This window comes from Oncorhynchus masou, chromosome 29 (assembly GCF_036934945.1).
Source record: "Oncorhynchus masou masou isolate Uvic2021 chromosome 29, UVic_Omas_1.1, whole genome shotgun sequence".
In the NCBI taxonomy this organism is placed as follows: Eukaryota; Metazoa; Chordata; class Actinopteri; order Salmoniformes; family Salmonidae; genus Oncorhynchus; species Oncorhynchus masou.
Window position 1 is genome coordinate 29,399,592 of NC_088240.1, and position 22,461 is coordinate 29,422,052.

At 39.2% G+C, this 22,461-nt stretch overlaps 1 protein-coding gene across 1 annotated transcript; it reads left to right on the forward strand.

Moving 5' to 3' along the window:
- Positions 1 to 1,498: 1,498 nt before the first annotated feature.
- klhdc3l (kelch domain containing 3-like) lies at positions 1,499 to 20,189 on the forward strand. Its single transcript, XM_064944439.1, has 9 exons — positions 1,499 to 1,574; positions 12,549 to 12,774; positions 13,058 to 13,140; positions 13,277 to 13,355; positions 13,636 to 13,679; positions 14,018 to 14,138; positions 14,308 to 14,494; positions 15,248 to 15,355; positions 15,568 to 20,189. The coding sequence occupies exons 2-9, from the start codon at positions 12,606 to 12,608 to the stop codon at positions 16,100 to 16,102; spliced, it is 1,326 nt and encodes a 441-aa protein (XP_064800511.1). The 5' UTR covers positions 1,499 to 1,574; positions 12,549 to 12,605; the 3' UTR covers positions 16,103 to 20,189.
- Positions 20,190 to 22,461: the final 2,272 nt, after the last annotated feature.

Genomic DNA, 22,461 nt, shown 5'->3' on the forward strand with positions numbered 1-22,461 from the left:
TGAAAGTTCACTTTAATATAGAATAACCAATTACATTAACCCATTTTAAACAGGCATAACATGGTTATTGTATGGTAACAATGGTCATCACAATAGATTAGTAATCTACTAAAAATATATCAAATTCACTTCGATCTTGCTGTGAAGCTGTGTGTGTTTGTGTGTGTGTGTGCATCTGTGTATGTCTGTGTACTGTGTTCGTATGTCATTACTGTAAACACATTTGCTTTAATCAATCAATCAAATTGATTTATTAAGCTCTTTTTACATCAGCCGATGTCACAACGTGCTAGCTATACTGAAACCCAGCCTAAAACCCCAAACAGCAAGCAATGCAGATATAGAAGCACGGTAGCTAGGAAAAACTCCCTAGAAAGGCCGGAACCTAGGAAGAAACCTAGAGAGGAACCATGCCCTGAGAGGTGGCCAGTCCTCTTCTGGCTGTGCCGGGTTGAGATTATAACAGTTTAACATTTTAAAATTATAACATTTTAACAATTTAATATTTCCTAAACAGCATCACCGTTAGGCTACTGCAGCATCTGCAGCCGCACTCTAATCGTGATACCAAAGAAATGTTTTATAAGGCGCAAAAATGAAATACACGATTTTGTATCATTTTGATTATGGAATACTCACTACGTGTGCTTCAAACTGTTTAATTGGAATTATTTGTAGCTATATCGTCTCTATCTGTGCATGAGCGTGCATCCGACTCAGTTTCCCTACCAGAAAACATGCAATACAGTAAAGTGGAAACGTGCGGATGGCTTGACCTTGTTTTGCAAGTGTTGGCTCACTTGACCTCAGTGCATTACTGAGGGGTGCAACTCAATATTAGGAAGGTGTTCCTAATGTTTGATATACTCGGTGTATATGCCATAGCAAACAAAACAAAAATCCTGTAACCTTTTATTACGGGAGAATATAACAAGTACAAATATTACTCTTCATCCCCACAAGTCAATTATGTTTGAATATGTAATATGGAACAGTACATTAGCCAGCTCTTTGTCCTTAATGTACAGATTTGAGGGCCAATTCTTATTATGGAGCCAACAGATTGGATATCATTTTCAGAGGGATATTTTTCCAGTGACAGAAAATATTCCACTGATCTGGCATTTGATAAGGAATATAAATCACCTAATTGTCATAGACAGTATGCAATAATAACTTTTTATAGGTTCAAGGTCAAGTTTGAATGGAATATTTCGATATCATAAACAATCACATGCTTTCATAGTGGCCTATCTCGTGCATCTTATCTTTTTCTCCTTATGTCATAGTAGCCTATAGTAGTAAAGTGGACATATGCAGATTACACTGACAGGCAAACATTTACATTTGACTGTAATATGTGGGTGCAAATAGTAGCCTACTATCACGTGCTTTCTCCAGTGCTGGGGAAGAGTTTTTTTTTATTTTTCAGTCTAGAGAAACACCCACACTTCCTGCTCAAACCACAATATGCCCCTCCTTCTGAATGAAATGCTCTTCAAAGCCCGGATGATCACTGCGGCGCAGCAAAACCCAAAGAAGAGGAACGGGTGAGATATCGGCTCTCTAATCGGGTAATTTTGTTTTCTATGATGTAACTTTACATTTTCAATGTATAGACTATTCAACGATGCAGTAAGCGAGTTCAGCTTTGGCTGTGTAGGCTATGTAGCCTAAAAGGAAAATAAAAAACATTACGTTTTTATTAGCTATTGAAATAGTGGTTTGCTTTATTTTTTGGAAGGGTTTTATAATGATATATTTCCACAATGAAACCAACAATTATTCTAATGCCATAAGTAAGACATTGTAAATAATCTATTCATTTTATTTTACACAATGAAACATTTCTGGCCAGTGACCGTGCTCACATTGTAGCTAAACTTTTGTCACTTGTGAGTTTCTCTTATGGAAAAGACCCTTCATGTAATGTACTGTATGTAGTAGCCTAGGCAAAGGATATTTGTAGAATAAGTATCCTAGGCTACATCTTGAGATGTCGGCGTACTTTTAATTTTACTGACTAGGTTGTAGTAGCCTATAACAGCATGGAACTATAAAGTCAGTAGGAGTAATGTGGTAAGAAACAGGCACAGAGTGAAATAGCGTGCCCTGAGTGTTGAAATAACGGTCACGTGCACCTCCTAGACGTTCTCTTCCAGAGATGTCAAACTTGTATTTTTCCATGATCTGACTATTCCTTCGATTTCTTAATAACAATGTAATAATAGTTTGTGCTTTGTAGTTTGTAATAACATTAGAACGCACCTTTCTTAATCCAAACCGTTCTAATCAGGGTAGGCTAGTTGATTGAACAGAGAAATAAAAGCCTTCAGAAAATCACTTGAAAACAGTTGAGATAGAAGAATATAATATCAGTGAAGGAATTGACGATATAATTTCCTGTTCACATAGGGTATGCCTTCACACAGTCATGAGGCTGTGTTTATGTTTCTCAATTTAATCAGTGTCATATCATATTGACTCATTTACAATTATCTAAATTCTTAATTCAAGATAGAGGAAGATAAGTACTGCTCCCAATGACCTACTTGCTTTTTAGAACACAAAAACAACCTTGAGGTTGGGGGCCCCCCAGATAGCATATGAACATGTCATAAGCAATGGCAAAATGTGTATAATTGCAGGAAATTAGCTTTAACGGTCGACTTTGGGCACAAAAAACGATACAACTCCTTCTGAATTTTTTTACCGAAATGAGGTATGCCTTTGGTGATTCATCGATGTGTCATTCTGGTCATGAAGGCTGTGACTGACCTACCTATTAGCTAAGCTAGCCACTTGTAGCTAGCTAGTAACTCCTCCAGTATGTGTTGATGTCATTTCACATGATTTATTTTTGGACAGAGATCAGTAAGAAATGGCACTACCAAGTAGCAAAATATCGTATTCCTAAAATAAATTGTAACCATTAAATTACCTGATATGGTGCATTTATCAGTTATACAGTTTAAAGCCTTTGTTTTAGGGTTTTCCCCAAAGTCAACCTTTTAAAGTAGCTGTCCAGTGTTTCCAGATTTCTATGAAATATGATCTAGAATTAATTACAATATGAGTGAAATAGTTTTCCTTCCAAAAATGTTTTAAATAAGTATGTTAAATGTCCTGAACAGTCATTCTGAACGGTACTTTTTCTCTCATGGCAACTACCAGGAAGTTTGAAAAGACAGGCTGAGTGGGCGGGGAGATTATATTCATGAGTTCGCCTTGATTGACAACTCTTTGAAATGCCTATGTCAAGCAACTTGGATGTAGTGAGAGGTGTTGCAGTATCAATGATCTCAAGCAAATTTGGTGATACACAAAGCAACTCAAACATTGAAACTGCATCAATTATATATTTAACCAATAAGGCCCAAGGGGGTTTGGTAAATGGAAAACAGAAAGGAAAATGCCGCATAGGGCTGTTCACCCCCACCTGGGATATGGATGCCTGATGAAGACCTAAGGGTCGAAACGTTGTTATAAATAAAATCACCTGGGAGCATGAGCAGCAGTGTGCAGCGTTTTCCATTCTGTTTTCCATGAGTTTGTCTACAATTCGAGCACCTGCGGAAAGAACCAGGATGTGCGTATGTTCTTCAGCTTTTGTTGGCGTGTGTCGTGTCTTTGGCTATGCCCGATTAAGTGATATGACATGCTATTCTATAAGATCCTTTCTCTGTAATTAATATTACCTGATTGAGTTAACATGTAAATGTAATTAACTAGAAAGTCAGTGCACCACAAAATAATATTTATAGAGCTGTTATCTTCCGAATAAACTCTTAAAGACCTAGTAATATTTCACATCAATAGCAGTCAATATTAATCGTCACCTTATTTCAGTCTCATCTGAAAGTTGTAAATTCTTCACGAACCCTGGCTAACAAGTTGAATCAGCAATTCAAAATTGGGTTTAATTATTTATTTACTAAATACCTAACTAATCACACAGAATTACATATACACAGATTGAATCATACATGATTACAAATTATGTCATAAAAGGAAACATCCCTAGCGGACGGAACAGATATGACAGCTGGTTACACAAAGAACGGGTGTTGGGTTGGAGTGAAAGAGCGGGAAGACTGAAGAACAATGGGAGAAGCGATGTCTCTATCCGGCCGTAGGCAGCTACTCTATCGTAAATACAGAATCTTATACATTCTAAATTACCGGCCATTTGGAAAAGGAAAATGCAATAAATATTTACTCTGAACTGTGCTTCAATAGGTTTGTGGTAGATTGAAGGCCATGTTGCCCAACAGAGTCCTTTGAAGAGTGTCTCTGGTGGAAACGTAGTGTCGTCGTAAGTGTGGTAGACGGGATACTCTGTCTGTCCTCTCCTAGCCCACGTTTACAGCGGCCGCTGCTAACTCAACGGCTAGGAGGTATCACTTCTATAGTGAATAAGAGTTCAAAGTTCATACCATTCGCAACCAAAGCTCACGCTGAGGTTGGCTTCATTCTGTAGTTATTATTTGAACCCTTCTGACATCGGACCGTCATCCTAATGTACCCGGGACAGGAGGTTACATTTTCGTCAAGGACTTATATAGTGGAGGGAGAAGGGTGTGTTTCATAGTTTATAGCCCATGTCTCTTCACAGGGGTGGGCCACTGATTGAGCAGAGCCCTAACCTTATGAAAACCCAAATCTCTCATTTGGAAGCTAAAATTACATTTAATCTTTTCACCAATAATTTTATATTTAACCTCTGGCGTTGAGCAATCCCGTATCCGGGAGCGTAATCATAGCCTCAAGCTCATTAGCATAACGCAACATTAACTATTCATGAAAATCACAAATGAAATGAAATAAATATATTGGCTCACAAGCTTAGCCTTTTGTTAACAACACTGTCATCTCAGATTTTCAAAATATGCTTTTCAACCATAGCTACACAAGCATTTGTGTAAGAGTATTGATAGCTAGCATAGCATTAAGCCTAGCATTCAGCAGGCAACATTTTCACAAAAACAAGAAAAGCATTCAAATAAAATAATTTACCTTTGAAGAGCTTCGGATGTTTTCAATGAGGAGACTCTCAGTTAGATAGCAAATGTTCAGTTTTTCCAAAAATATTATTTGTGTAGGAGAAATCGCTCCGTTTTGTTCATCACGTTTGGCTAAGAAAAAACCCGAAAATTCAGTCATTACAACGCCAAACTTTTTTCCAAATTAACTCTATAATATCGACAGAAACATGGCAAACGTTGTTTAGAATCAATCCTCAAGGTGTTTTTCACATATCTATTCGATGATAAATCATTCGTGGCAGTTGCCTTTCTCCTCTGAACTAAATGGAAAAGTGCACGCAGCTGGAGATTGCGCAATAATTTCGACGGAGGACACCAAGAGGTCACCTGGTAAATGTAGTCTCTTATGGTCAATCTTCCAATGATATGCCTACAAATACATCACAATGCTGCAGACACCTTGGGGAAACGACAGAAAGTGTAGGCTCATTCCTGGCGCATTCACAGCCATATAAGGAGACATTGGAACACAGTGCATTCAAAAATCTGGGGCATTTCGTGTATGAAATTTTATCTTGGTTTCGCCTGTAGCATTAGTTCTGTGGCACTCACAGACAATATCTTTGCAGTTTTGGATACATCAGAGTGTTTTCTTTCCAAAGCTGTCAATTATATGCATAGTCGAGCATCTTTTCGTGACAAAATATCTTGTTTAAAACGGGAACATTTTTTTATCCAAAAATTTAAAGAGCGCCCCCTATATCGAAGAAGTTAAACATTTGAATTGCATAACAATTCCATGTGAACTATAAAGTGTAGACTTTCCCAGATACAGTTTAGGTCGTCCGGTCATCAGTCATAATGTCTCAGATGACAACCGAACTGACATCATATTCATTAAGTACCAACGCATATTTTCAACTGGTTCTATTTCCCGAAATATGGTTCCTTTCCCTCCACTTGTTTGATGCTCCCAGACTCTCTGTTTAACAAAGGCTATTTAAGAGTCCCTCTATAGAGTCAAGAGAGAGGGAAGGGAGAATGCTATTTATGGGGGAGGGGGTGTCATAAACCTTACCCAGAGGCCAATGTCATGACATGTGGTACTGTATATCAATCAAATTGATTTCAATCAATCAAATGTATTTATACATCCCTTTTTACATCAGCAGATGTCACAAGTGCAATACTGAAACCCAGCCTATAACCCCAAACAGCAAGCAATGCAGATGTAGAAGCACGGTGGCTAGGAAAAACTCCATAAAAAGGCCGCAACCTAGGAAGAAAACTAGAGAGGAACCAGGCTCTGCGGGGTGGCTAGTCATCTTCTGGCTGTGCTGGGCGAAGATTAGAAAAGAGTACATAGCCATTAGCTTGTTTGGGATAGGGGGCAGTATTTTGACATCAGGATGAAAAGTGTTCCCAAAGTAAACTGCCTACTACTCAGGCCCAGAAGCTAGGAAATGCAGATAATTTGTAGATTTGGATAGAAAACACTCTAAAGATTCTAAACCTGTTAACATAATGTCTGTGATTATAACAGAACCGATATGGCAGGCGAAACCCCAAGGACAAACCAACCCCCCCCAAAAAATTCAGCCAACCACTATATTCAATGGCTATCACTTTTATTATAAGGCCCAGATTGCAGTTTCTAGGGCTTCAACTAGATGTCAGTCTTTAGAACGGGTTTCAGACTGGTTTTTGGAAAAATTTGCCAGAAATTGTATTTTTTCTAAGTGGCTCCTATTTTGGCTGTAGTGTTTCCAAGCGTGTATTTTTCTCCGGTAAAGACAATAACGATTCTCCGTCTTAAATTGTATTGTTTATTTGCATATTAGGGTACCTAAGGTTTGATTGTAAACGTTGTTTGACTTGTTTGGAAAAGTTTATTAGTAACGTTTGGGATTCATTTTGTATGTATTTTGATGGAGGGAAACTGGGTGGATTATTGACTGAAGCACACCAGCTAAACTGAGGTTTTGTGGATATAAAGAAGGACGTTATCGAACAGAAGGACCATTTGTGATGTAACTGGGACCTTTTGTAGTGCCAACAGAAGAAGATGAAAGGTAAGGCATTTTTATATCGCTATTTCTGACTTTCTTGTCGCACCTGCGGATTCAAGTTCCTCGAAGTACACATCACTGACGATCTGAAATGGTCCACCCACACAGACAGTGTGGTGAAGAAGGCTGAAGAAATTTGGATTGGCACCTAAAACCCTCACAAACGTTTACAGATGCACAGTTGAGAGCATCCGGTAGGGCTGTATCACTGCCTGGTATGGCAACTGCACCGGGCGCAACCACAGGGCTCTCCAGATGGTGGTGTGGTCTGCCCAATGTATCCCCGGAGGTAAACTACCTGCCCTAGAGCACCCGACGTCATAGGAAGGCCAAAAAAAGATCATCAAGGACATCAACCACCCGAGCCATGACCTCTTCACCCTGCTATTATCCAGAAGGCGAGGTCAGTACAGGTGCATCAAAGCTGGGACCTAGAGACTGACAGCTTCTATCTCAAGGCCATCAGACTGTTAAACAGACATCACTAGCCAGCTACCACCCGGTTATTCAACCCTGCACCTTAGAGACTGCTGCCCCATATACTGTACATAGACAATGAATCACTGGTCACTTTAATAATGTTTACATACTATACTACTTTACTCATCTCATATGTATATACTGTATTCTATTCTACTGTATTTTAGTCAATGCCACTCTGACATTTATATATTTCTTAATTCTATTCATTTTTCCCCCTTTTTTTCTTTAAACTTTTAGATTTATGTGTATTGTTGTGAATCGTTTTTAGATACTACTGCACTGTTGGAGCTAGGAACACAAGCGTTTCGCTACACCTGCAATAACCTCCAAATATGTGTATGTGACCAATAACATTTTATTTTATTTGGTCATCGTACTTCAAATATCATGAAAAACATGACCTTCAAAAATAATATTTTCTGTGTTGGAATGATGTGGTCGTATCTCAACAACGAAATGGTGTGGATGTATCCCTGTCATTAAAAATATTAATTAGGTAGACTGATGGCCAGCTCATCCACGTCATCCTCTATGAGGAAATAACACACATTTTTTAAACGGTCTGTTTGAGATACAAGTTTGAGGTGGGTTTTTTAAAGTGTTTTTTTTCTCCAATATTTGCTTTGGTCACAAATACGAGTGTAGGATGAGTCAACAACATTATTTTGGTATGAGTTAACAGAATATGTAAGTGAAAGTATCACTTACATATTCCGTTAACTCATACCGAAATAAAAAATAGCACATTTTTCTCTCTGCCCCATTGCAAAATGTGTAGAAATGCAGGAAGTTAGTTCATTAAAAAAATGTTTTCTCCCAAAACAAACTTTGGGTGTTGGGCGGACTACCACGTAGCCTCATTTACTGTATGTTGCAAACTGTTTTCAAAATGTAGAAATTGAGAAGTTGACCCCCACAATGAAATTGGGCAGGGGACTAGTGGTGTTACCTATATTTTTGGTGCAGGAGTGCCCCAAAAAATGTAATGGACATCATAATTTCTCAAAGTTTGTATCCTATTGAATATCATAATAGAATATGCAGAAAATGCATCCTTCGATTTCAACGTCTGCCTTTGCCCACACATTGTAGGTTGGCATCCAATTGGTGACAGATTAATATTCTAAAATCTGCATAAAAACAATATTCACATTTTCCCACCAGAGATGTTTCCATCTACTATTTCAACTAATTTGGGTTATATAGCAAATGTGCCAACACTGGTCATGGCACATGCACTCGAGCCAACCGCTGGCAGATACAGTGCAGGTATAGCCTTATGTTACGAATCCCTTTTGGCCCGACAGTCTAGGGGGGAATGGTAATGAGACCCGTAAAATAACTCATGCAAATTATAATAGTGACAAAGTAAAAGTGTGAACGAAATAACCACGACAACTGAAATCTAACGTCAAACTCAGGGTTTATTAATAAACACACGATAATGGGGGGAGCAGGAAAATGGGCTGAGCTGGACCCAAGGAAAGAAACAATAAGCATCCAAAACACCCCTGAGCTAGACTAGCCTACTTTAACTTCATTGATATAGGGGGCGCTCTTTTGATTTTTGGATAAAAAAACGTTCCCGTTTTAAACAAGATATTTTGTCACGAAAAGATGCTCGACTATGCATATAATTGACAGCTTTGGAAAGAAAACACTGACGTTTCCAAAACTGCAAAGATATTGTCTGTGAGTGCCACAGAACTAATGCTACAGGCGAAACCAAGATGAAATTTCATACAGGAAATGCCCCAGATTTTGAATGCGCTGTGTTCCAATGTCCCCTTATATGGCTGTGAATGCGCCAGGAATGAGCCTACACTTTCTGTCGTTTCCCCAAGGTATCTGCAGCATTGTGACGTATTTGTAGGCATATCATTGGAAGATTGACCATAAGAGACTACATTTACCAGGTGTCCTCTTGGTGTCCTCCGTCGAAATTATTGCGCAATCTCCAGCTGCGTGCACTTTTCCATTTGGTTCAGAGGAGAAAGGCAACTGCCACGAATGATTTATCATCGAATAGATTTGTGAAAAACACCTTGAGGATTGATTCTAAACAACGTTTGTCATGTTTCTGTCGATATTATAGAGTTAATTTGGAAAAAAGATTGGCGTTGTAATGACTGAATTTTCGGGGGTTTTTCTTAGCCAAACGTGACGAAACGGAGCGATTTCTCCTACACAAATAATATTTTGGGAAAAACTGAACATTTGCTATCTAACTGAGAGTCTCCTCATTGAAAACATCTGAAGTTCTTCAAAGGTAAATGATTTTATTTGAATGCTTTTCTTGTTTTTGTGAAAATGTTGCCTGCTGAATGCTAGGCTTAAGTCTATGCTAGCTATCAATACTCTTACACAAATGCTTGTGTAGCTATGGTTGAAAAGCATATTTGGAAAATCTGAGATGACAGTGTTGTTAACAAAAGGCTAAGCTTGTGAGCCAATATATTTATTTCATTTCATTTGCAATTTTCATGAATAGTTAAGGTTGCATTATGCTAATGAGCTTGAGGCTATGATTACGCTCCCAGATACGAGATTGCTCGATGCTAGATGTTAACAACAGCTAACTAACTAACCAAAATACAGTGGGTGGTCCGCCCAGTTCTAACTAGTGTATTTAACAAAGTTTACCTACGGGTAGTGTATGCCCATGGGCGACTTGTCTTGGTTCCCCCTTTTCCCACCAGCAAACAAACAAACACCATAACCAAAACAATACTCCCAGGTGATGACAAAGTGCTATGGAGGTGCTCAAACAAAAGAGAGATCAATACACAATGAGAGAGTGAAACAGAAAGACCTACAGACATGGTATTTACAGAGAGATTGAGCTCTAGAGCAAACTACTGACAGGGTTTTAAGGGAAAGGAACTGTGATTGAGTAGGAAACAGGAGGAGGTGTGTCTTCTGATTGATGATTGGTGACTGATTGGAGGGTGATGATTTTCACCTGTGAGGGGAGAAGGAGAGAAAAGAAACACACACACAGGATACACACACAGGATACTTGTATCCGTAACACGTACCAAGCCTACATGAGATTTGTATAGACAAAATAGCGAGATTATTTTTATTTGTCAAACGGCAGCCGAGCATTGATCATCATGTCACCAGAATAAGACCCTCAATATTTATTAGAAAGTAGCATCAAGCTCATCACAATGCACTTTTACCACCCTGTGAAGTTCATCATAACTTATTTCATCTGTAGCATAATAAACTGCAAGTCCTAGTGGGAGGACCACACGACATGTTATTGCGTGACATCGATATGATAGTTATTATATCAATATTTGCGTATTAAGGTGCATCATTTTTTGCATAGTTCATTTTACCGACACAAAAAGATCCCAGCTTGTCAAACGTATTTTGTTTTGTCAACATTTGGAAAGTTTATGGACAAATCTGCTGTTTCCATCAGGCCTGTCGTGACATTTGTAATCCGACATGTAGGCCTACTTTACTTGCATAAAAACGTTGGATGGAAACCTGGTTTGTGTCAAGAAAATGCCTTACTTGTTTCACCCTCAAACACCAAGTTAGGCATACCTAATTTCAAAATATGTCATCATCACTGTGAATCGTGAACGATAGGCCTAATTCTTCATGTTTTACCGGTGAAATGTCCAAACCTCGTCTGCATACCAATCATTTGATTTCAATCAGATTCATGGGAATATGATTTTAGATATTCTTGAATTTAATTGTTTTGTGAGCGAATTAGACCAGATGTTGTTAAACTATAAACATTGTATTTTGTTTCAATCAAAGCATATATTCTGCCTCGTGGCAGGTGCTGAGTTTTTTTTGGTGTAACAGTAACATTATAGGCCTATTATGTCATGCTATTATATTCAGTTCTGTTATAAAATGAATGAATTATTATGTGATCTTGCGAGACATTGCTTCAGAATACATTTTCCAGAAATATTTTTACCAGCTCTGTGTAGCACTATACCCCTGGAGCGGACTGTGGATCTGTCTCTGTCCATTAGCTCGTTAGTACGTTAGTCACATGCGACTCAGACAGCACTGGCCCAATGTTGATGAAACTTGGGTGAATAATATGTCTTGCCATAGACATTCGCATTTACAAAATGACACTGATTGGCCCAAGGGGGAGCTGCATCATTCGTGGTGACAACATGTGTACTGTCGCCATGGTTACTTGATGCTTGTTTGTACAATACAAATTAATATACACATGTATTATGAATATTCAAAAACCATACAAAGTACTAAGACAAATGTCTCTTTTTGGATATGAAACTGACTGTTCTGATTATATAATGAAGTACTTGTATACAGTTAGCCTGGTCCCAGATCTAATTGTGCTGTGTATGTTTGGCCTGGCAAAGTTGGCAAGACAACATAGCAGATATAGGCTCAGGCTATTATATAGTCATAAGAGTGTGAGGAGTTAAAATAATGAATATGTTGCCTGCATAGGGAGGTCTCCTCGCTGCGTTACCCACAGAGTCAGGTGCTCTGCCTGTAGAGGGTGTCAGGTGAGCACACAAGCATACTTCAGCAGCAACAACAAATACTGTCTTGGCAACTGTGTCTATGTAGGACTGTCATCCATACGTTGGTGACATAATGGAGTGTGGTGGTGGCCGACTTTGTGTCCTGACCAATGGTGTTGCCTGGGGTTGCAGTGCATTGTCTGTTATATTAGGTGCCTCTTCAAACAGGTTTCGTCACACCCGGGGACAGAGAAGCCGTTCATAATCCAGGGAACTTGTCCATTCCCCTCAGAGAGAAGCATGACATCAGAAACCTCACTGTTAGTTTTTCCCGGAGGATAATAGTTCATTGAACGTTTTTTTTTCTTGCAGCTGGGATTCGAATTCACACGGACTGTTTTGGTTAAAGATTTCTTCACTGTGTCCATTGAATCTCTTTCCAAAGACAACAACTGAGGAGAACAGTCACATGACACCTGTAGTGGTTAGTGATTGACAACTTCTGTTGCTGTGCCCTATTCTTCACCATGCAGTCATTTTCCTGAGGAGAATAGCATCCCAATGACAGCTGAGATTGAGGATGCCCTAGTATGAGCCGGAGGAGCAGTAGCAGCCCCAGCCTGTGGACCGTACTGCCTCAGAGTGGCCCTGCACCATGTGAACGCTACAAGCACGCCTGCTGCTCCTATGGGGACAGTGTCTTTCTGTTGGGAGGGAGGGAGAGCCACTCGCTCAGGGACTTCTGGAGGTATAATGTTGGTAAGTGACTAGTCTCTGGTGACAGGCTGTTAATATAGCTGGCCAGCATGCAGGCAATATTTTCTTCTCGGTTCATTAAAAGATTAGTAAGTGTCAGATACACTATACTTTTTCTAAGTCATAATTATTATAACTTTGTTTATATTGTGACCTGGTCTGCTACAAACTGTATATGTCAGTTATGCAGACTGTGATTCAATCATGTTATAACAGTGTTATACAGTGATGTTGTTACGCATTACGAATGTGGGTATGGACCTAACCACTGTGTGTGTCTATGTAGTACGCAATGAGTGGACAGAGTTGGACTGTAGCTGTGAGGCAGCACCTGAGGAGCTTCAGGAACATTCCATGGTGGCCCATCAGGTAGGGTTATATCTATGTCATCTGTATGGTTATATCAAGGTAATATCAATTTCATTGTATCTCAGACTGCTTAGCATTGCTTTACATGGTAGGCTTCATGTAGCTCAATGTTGATTGTAAATCATTATCTTTACAGGGTGTTCTGTATGTCTTCGGTGGAATGATTGATTCTGCGTACACTATATGGAAAACCCCCCTCTGGGTGTTTGATATTGGTAATATCCACTGTGGGCAACATACACCTCAATAACTACTGACACAATCATAATGATCCAACAACATCCAAAACACTTCTAGCCTTCACTAGAAAGAAGTGTTAAAACATGATCAAACTTGCATCTGGCATTTAAAATCCTACCTGACAACATAAAAAGTTGGTACTAGCTCACAGTTCTCATAGGGAGTGACGGCAAAGAAATGCTGCCATTCTGCCTTTGTTTCTCTGTGAGTCCTGCACAGTTGTGTCAGTTGTGTCCTTTCTCATATCTCTTGCAGTGAAAGAGCAGTGGGTGTCCTGGCAGGATAGGAACCCTCCTCAGGTATGTAATGTAAAAGTAAATGCTCCATATACCAGGGAAATTGAGAGTGATAATGTAACCATGCTCATTTTCCACAGCTCGCACAAATGCACCACTATAAATTATTAAAAGAACAGTACATATTAATTTGTATACGCTCTCATATCAAGTACGGTTTTAACTGCAATGAATGATAAACATAATCAATTGATTAACTAAATGTAACAACAGCATACGGCAGCTCTATAAACTGGCCCATAGCACGATTAATAGTAATAGCTGATCAAGTACGGTTCCCATGCTTTGTACTGATATTGATGACATCTCTCATGGCCGTCCATATGCTAACATGTTAACAGAATCAGGTGCCAGTCAACAGGAAGGGCCACAGTGCCGTGGTGTTTAGCTCTGCCATGTACATCTACGGAGGATACATTGACATGAGAGCCTCATCACAGGAGTTTTGGAAGTTTGAATTTGGTGAGTTAGATGTTTTCTATGGATAGATAATTTGGTTTTCGTGATTATCATTTAATAGCAACGCATTGCTGTCACATTTCCAGAGAAAACAATAATGATATCATGACTGGAATATGTTTTGAATTTACCAACACTTCACTTAACACTGTCTTGTGTGTGTGTGTGTCAGACACTATGTTGTGGTCCCTGCTGGACTGTACCCAGACAGAGGTGGGTCCAGGTCCCAGACACAGCCACTCTGCCATGACACACCTGGACTGCATGTACCTTTTCGGGGGTCTGAGAGGCCTGAGGGAGCAAAGGGATCTGTGGAGATGGAACTCTACCAGTCATTCCTGGAGCTGTCTCAATGCCACGTGAGTGATCTCTGCTCTCTCTCTCTCTCTCTCTCTCTCTCTCTCTCTCTCTCTCTCTCTCTCTCTCTCTCTCTCTCTCTCTCTCTCTCTCTCTCTCTCTCTCTCTCTCTCTCTCTCTCTCTCTCTGCCTGCCTCTGGGGTTTCACTGGATACTACAGATTTATGAAAATTGTTTTCAAGGGTTCAGGGACTGACAACTTTCAATACCCTTATGGAGGATGCTTTTAGGACTGTTCCATTGGCTCCATTGTACTGGGTAAGCTAAGTCAAGCTCCGGTCAAGTATTTGAAAGAATTTGAGATAATGTATTTGACCCAGGTCTGTTTCAGGCACTGACAACCTCAACAGCCTTATGGAGGGCAATATCATGTCAATTATAACGTCTCTTTATGGGCTCAGTTATTTTGTGTGGCAATTTGTTCAGCATTTTTACTCTCAACAGGAAATGCAAAACAGCTGAAACCAGACAATGTTATCTGGCGCCGAGCCACCAGATTAATTTGCTTAACCTGTAGCTTTAACCTCTCACAAACCTCTATCATCATTCACTATTAATTGTTATGTTTGAATAAATAATTGGGATTGTGCAGTTTATGTACACACAGCACATTAAGTAAATCAGCAATCTTAAGTGATGTTATCTTTTCCACACAAAGCAAAAAAACTAACAATAGACGAATTGTGTTGCTTGTTTAACAATGCGTTGTGTTGTTTTTTCTTCCTTTCTGTCTGTCCTGTGGATGTGTTATACAGATCAGGCCCCTCTAAGCTGGTGGGCCACTCAACTGTGGTCTACCGGGACAGCATGCTTCTGTTTGGAGGAGGAGAGAGCCAGCACACACCCAGGAGCTGTCTATGGAGGTACAGCTTCACCATTCAGACCTGAGTCACTCTTCACATTTGAATGGAGTTTCTATCGTAAATGGTGGTGTAAGAGAAATAGCGTCCTAAATCATAGTAATAACTATAAGTCAGAAGTATGAGAAATATCTAGAGTGTGCTTGCTGAAGCAAGCTACACTGAATATATAATAATATAAGATATGCCATTTAGCAGATGCTCTTTATCCACAGGTACAGCTTCACCACCCAGACCTGGGGGAAGCTAGCCGTGCTACCCGGCTCCAACCCACCTCCCCATAGGATCTACCACTGCTGTGCTGGCCTGGGCCCTAGCTACCAGCCTTCCGTGACCACAACCACCAGCACCACCCTGATCCCCAGCACCACCATCAGAAACAGACTTGACAGCAAGATACGGCCATTCAAGAACAAATGCTTCCCATCCTCCTCAAAGACAGAGGGCACTATAGAGCTGGAGACGTTTAGTAGCTCAGAGAAGCTATTGACTGAAGTGGAGGACTATTGTAATGGTCTAAGTGGGAATGACACTCAGCGGTTTGGGAATTGTCTGACCTTTGAGAACCAGGAGGCCTTCAGTAAGCAGTGGAGCTGTGAGAATATAGAGGAGGATGGTTCAGGTAAACCAGAGGAGAGCCATGAGAGCATAGCACAAAACCTGCCTGATTTGCTACTGGTTCTGGGGGGAAAGCCCTTAGTTAGACACACGGTCATCTCTGTGTGGCAGATGACATTGGCTGACTTCTGAGCTTTGAGAGAAGGGATGGCATTTTATAAACTACAGTGCCTTGGAGAGTATTCATCCCCTTCAGCATATTTCCTATTTTGTTGCGTTACAACCTGTAATTTAAATAGATTTTTGGAAGGATTTCATGTAATGGACATACACAAAATAGTCCAAATTGGTGAAGTGAAATGACAAAAATTACTTTTTTCAAAAATAAATTAAAATACATTTTAAAAAATGGATAAGTGGTGCATATGTATTCACCCCATTTGCTATGAAGCCCCTAAATAAGATCTGGTGCAACCAATTACCTTCAGAAGTCACATAATTAGTTAAATAAAGTACACCTGTGTGCAATCTAAGTGTCACATGATCTGTCACATGATCTCAGTATATATACACACCTGTTCTGAAAGGCCCCAGAGTCTGCAACACCACCAAGCAAGCGACACCATGAAGACCAAGGAGCTCTCCAAACAGGTCAGAGACAAAGTTGTGGAGAAGTACAGATCGGGGTTGGGTTATAAAACAATATCTGAAACTTTGAACATCTCACGGAGCACTATTTAATCCATTATTAAAAAATGGAAAAAATATTGCACCACAACAAACCTGCCAAGATAGGGCCGCCCACCAAAACTCATGGACCAGGCAAGGAGGGCATTAATTAGAGAGGCAACAAAGAGACCAAAAATAACCCTGAAGGAGCTGCAAAGCGCCACAGTGGAGATTGGAGTATCTGTACATAGGACCACTTTAAGCTGCACACTCCACAGAGTTGGGCTTTATGGAAGAGTGGCCAGAAAAAAGCAATTTCTTGAAGAAAGAAATAAGCAAACGCATTTGGTGTTCGCCAAAAGACATGTGGGAGACTCCCCAAACATATGGAAGACAGTACTCTGGTCAGATGAGACTAAAATTGAGCTTTTTGGCCAACAAGGAAAATGCTATGTCTGGCGCAAACCCAACACCTCCCATCACCCACGAGAACACCATCCCTACAGTGAAGCATGGTGGTGGCAGCATCATGCTATGGGATGTGTTTCATCGACAGGGACTGGGAAACTGGTCAGAATTGAATGGATGATGGAAGGCGTTAAATACAGGGAAATTCTTGAGGGAAACCTGTTTCAGTCTTCCAGAGATTTGAGACTGGGACGGAGATTCACCTTCCAGCAGGAAAATGACCCTAAGCATACTGCTAAAGCAACACTTGAGTGGTTTAAGGGGAAACATTTAAATGTCTTGGAATGGCCTAGTCAAAGCCAAGACCTCAATCCAATTGAGAATCTGTGGTATGACTTAACGATTGTGGTACAATAGCAGAACCCATCCAACTTGAAGGAGCTGGAGCAGTTTTGCCTTGAAGAATTGGCAAAAATCAAAGTGGCTGGATGTGCCATGCTTCTAGAGACATACCACAAGAGACTTGCAGCTGTAATTGCTGCAAAAGGTGGCTCTACGAAGTATTGACTTTAGGGGTGGGGTGGGGGGTGAATAGTTATGCACACTCAAGTTCATTTTTTTGTCTTATTTCTTGTTTGTTTTACAATAAAACATATTTTACATCTTCAAAGTGGTGGGCATGTTGTGTAAATCAAATGATACAACCCCCCCAAAAATCTATTTTAATTCCAGGTTACATGACAACAAAATAGGACAAATGCCAAGGGAGTGAATACTTTCACAAGCCACTGTATTTAAAAGAAAAATGTATATATTTATATGGAAATGTATCACAAAGCGTGGGTGTGATGCAGCTGTTGATGCATAGCGTTCCCACGCTAAGGTGTTATATAGTCCACATATCAGTCCCAAATATGCTGTACATATCTTAATCTTTGTTAATTCAGCTGAATAATCGTTCAGTTTTAAGAAAACAATTCAGCAAATCTATTTTGCAGAGAATCCAAAAAATAATCATTGTACCTATATTCCCAAGTGTTATGTTTTAGATAGTTTAAAAAAGGACATTGTTGTCAATGTTAAACCAAGTGTTAAACCACATTAATTATGAACTTGTTTGTACTCAAAAATATTGCATTTTTTATGTTTTGTGTTTGTGAAAATGGGAGAATATCCCCAATTAACACATTGGTTTTGAAATATTGTATATATTTTAGCAATTACATTTACTTTTGATACTTAAGTTTATTTAAAAACAATTACTTTTTGACTTTTCATTTTCTATTATGGTATCTTTACTTTTACTCAAGTATGATAATTGGGTACTTTTTCCACCACTGCCGGTTTTGAATTCATCTCCCAACAATGTTCCTGTCCTGCTAAGCATTCAAAATGTATCAAGCACTTTTGGGTGTCAGGGAAAATGTATGGAGTAAGAAGTTCATTATTTTCTTTAGGAATGTAGTGGAGGAAAATGAAAAGTTGTCAATAAATAAATATTAAAGTAAAGTACAGATACCCCAAAAAACTACTTAAGTAGTACTATAAGTATTTTTACTTAAATACTTTACACCACTGAAAACCGGTCACTAGGGACAACAGTGAGAGCTATTACCATCAAATAGGGTGTTGGGGAGGGTGTTTTCAATCCCAGGGCTAGACCCTCGTTTTGCATTTTGAGTTTTAACCCTATCCCAAACCTTAACCATTACCTTAACAATTCTGAATGAATTCCTAAACTTAACCATTGAAATGTTTGTTAATGGTAAAACATCAGATTCTGCAATGACACTGAGAGCTTGTTGGTCATTCCACCAATTAGGTGCCTTTTGAGTAGTAAAAAAACAAAACAAAATTTTATAAAGAGCAAATGTTCAAGTTTTCCATCTTAAATTTGAACAAAATTCTATGGTAAGTGCCTATTAAAGTAAATATTCACCCATTTTGAATGTTATATTGTTTGTGTGCATCTCTGAGCAATGTTCTATCGGTTCCCTGGGTCAATTCATGTTTTCATGTATATCTGAGAAATTGCCATTCAAGCAGACAGAAATTTGGCAGGTATGAGGTAGCATTGAGATAAAGCCGCTCTCACTACACTGTAAGTATTTTTTTAACAGGGTGGATCAGCTTTAATATAGCGGATAGATTGTAGCTTCCATCAATGTAATTGTCTGCATAATTTCCAATCTCCCATATATTTTTGGGGTATACTTACATACATACACATATCCACATCTGTGACCCGATTCAGGAAACTAGGCGTATGTCGCAAGTTACAACTTCACAGGAGAGCCGTTTGAACGTTATACATTTTTTTTGACAGAAATGCCTTCTCGACCATGTGAACTTTCATGTGCCTTAACTTCTTCGATATAGGGGGCGCTCTTTTAATTTTTGGATAAAAAAACTTTCCCGTTTTAAACAAGATATTTTGTCACGTATTTGTAGGCATATCATTGGAAGATTGACCATAAGAGACTACATTTACCAGGTGTCCGCTTGGTGTCCTCCGTCAAAATTATTGCGCAATCTCCAGCTGAGTGCACTTTTCCATTTGGTTCAGAGGAGAAAGGCAACTGCCACGAATGATTTATCATCGAATAGATATGTGAAAAACACCTTGAGGATTGATTCTAAACAACGTTTGCCATGTTTCTGTCGATATTAAGGAGTTAATTTGGAAAAAAGTTTGGCGTTGTAATGACTGAATTTTCTGTTTTTTTTCTTAACCAAACGTGATGAACAAAAAGGAGCGATTTCTCCTACACAAATAATCTTTTTGGAGTAACTGAACATTTGCTATCTAACTGAGAGTCTCCTCATTGAAAACATCCGAAGTTCTTCAAAGGTAAATGATTTTATTTGAATGCTTTTCTTGTTTTTGTGAAAATGTTGCCTGCTGAATGCTAGGCTAATGCTATGCTAGCTATCAATACCTCTTACACAAATGCTTGTGTAGCGATGGTTGAAAAGCATATTTTGAAAATCTGAGATGACAGTGTTGTTAACAAAAGGCTAAGCTTGTGAGTGAATATATTTCTTTCATTTCATTTGCGATTTTCATGAATAGTTAATGTTGCGTTATGCTAATGAGCTTGAGGCTATGATTACGCTCCCGGATACGGGATTGCTCGACGCTAGAGGTTAATAACAAACTTGTATGCCATGTGTAAATACAAATAAAATTATTAAACTACGAGCCTAGTTTGTTTATCCACAGAAAAAGACAGCAACCGTCCCGCTAGCCATGATTGGCTGAAATAATGAGTGGGCTGGACATGCCGAGAGATGAGTTTGGATTGGTCTGCGGTGTAGCAGCTTGTGTCTATAAAAATGAGCTGCTCGTTATGAGTAGATAATCCTTTCTACTGCAGTTTTTACGAAATATATAACATTAGCCATGAAGAGCTGAAAATATGTTGCTACTGCTCTCAATAACATTGCTGCCCTGAATTTATCAGGCACAATCGACAAAGGACAGTGGGAAAAAATTGTGATGGGCTACTTTCTGGAGGACATTCATGCCATTCTGACTCTGAAAATGTAATAAAAGTGGTTGCAGTCTGCCATGAAGCTTTCATCCATGTATTCGGGTAAGAATCTAGCTACAGTTTCAGATATTATACGTTTTTAATTTTGTCAGAAAGTTGTTTTCATTGCGAGTTTAACCTCTCTGCGCACCGAACCCGTTAAACATTCATGAAAATACAAGTGTCTCACATGTTTCGAAAGCCTAGAATATTGCTTAAACCAACTGCGTTGTCAGATTTAAAAAAGGATTTACTACGAAAGAATACGATGTGATTATCTGAGGATAGAGCCCCATAAAAAACAACTATTTCAATCAGCACAGACATAACAAAATCACAAACTGCAATAAAATAAATTGTTTACCTTTGACGATCTTACTCTGTTTAAATGTAATGCAATCCCAATGTTCATTGTTACACAATGAATGGTCTTTTGTTTGATAAAATCCATTTTTATAGCCTAACACAAAACATTTTGTGAACCACTTGTGTCGTGAATTCGGTCTCATTCCATTTGACGACACATTCGATGTAAATACACACACTAAACGTGACTTTTCCAGTCATGTTTGGTTTCATTGTAATCAACTGGTTTGTTTGTAACACAACCAAATGTGATGGGTCATTTCGCGGGACGTATTGACTGAAAGAAACCGATTTGAAGACAACAAGTAATGACATCATTGTGCACCAATGATATGACCGCTGTTTCGTTGATTGACTGTATTTTAACCCAATGACCACTGATCGTCTTGAAATCTAGCTGGGTAGAAAAACGGCAATATGTAATGTTTGTGTTGGAAGACCAACCCATGTAGTAAACTCCGGCGTAAAGAGGGTCATTCGCCATTGAAGTTTCATACAGGAAGGAGCAACGCATGTTACGCACAGTGTTGTTTTGGTGAAGCGCATCTTCAGCTGTTTATATATCAATCATTGTAACGCACCTCGTCCTCCTCTTCTGAGGAGGAGAAGCGAGAAGGATCGGAGGACCAAAACGCAGCGTGGTAAGTGTCCATAATGTTTATTTTAAAACATAAACTGAACACTACAAAATACAAAACAATAAATATGAAATGAACAAAACAGTCCCGTGTGGCGACAAACACTGACACAGAAGACAAACACCCATAACATAAAACTGAAACCCAGGCTACCTAGTATGATTCTCAATCAGGGACAACAATTGACAGCTGCCTCTGATTGAGACCACTGCCTGTTCACCCCGCTATCATCCAGAAGACGAGGTCAGTACAGGTGCATCAAAGCTGGGACCGAGAGACTGAAAAACAGCTTCTATCTCAAGGCCATCAGATTGTTAAACAGCCACCACTAACATTGAGTGGCTGCTGCCAACACACTGACACTGACTCAACTCCAGCCACTTTAATAATGGGAATTGATGGGAAATGATGTAAATATATCACTAGCCACTTTATTAAACAATGCTACCTTATATAATGTTACTTACCCTACATTATTCATCTCATATGCATACGTATATACTGTACTCTATGTCATCGACTGCATCCTTATGTACTACATGTATCACTAGCCACTTTAACTATGCCACTTTGTTTACATACTCATCTCATATGTATATACTGTACTCGATACCATCTACTGTATCTTGCCTATGCTGCTCTGTACCATCACTCATTCATATATCCTTATGTACATATTCTTTATCCCCTTACACTGTGTATAAGACAGTAGTTTAGGTATTGTTAGTTAGATTACTTGTTGGTTCTTACTGCATTGTCAGAACTAGAAGCACAAGCATTTCGCTACACTCGCATTAACATCTGCTAACCATGTGTATGTGACAAATAAAATTTGATTTGATTTGAGAACCATACTCGGCCGAACTCAAAAACTAACATAGAAAAACAAACAGACTGCACACCCAACTCACACCCTGACAATACTAAAACGAAGATC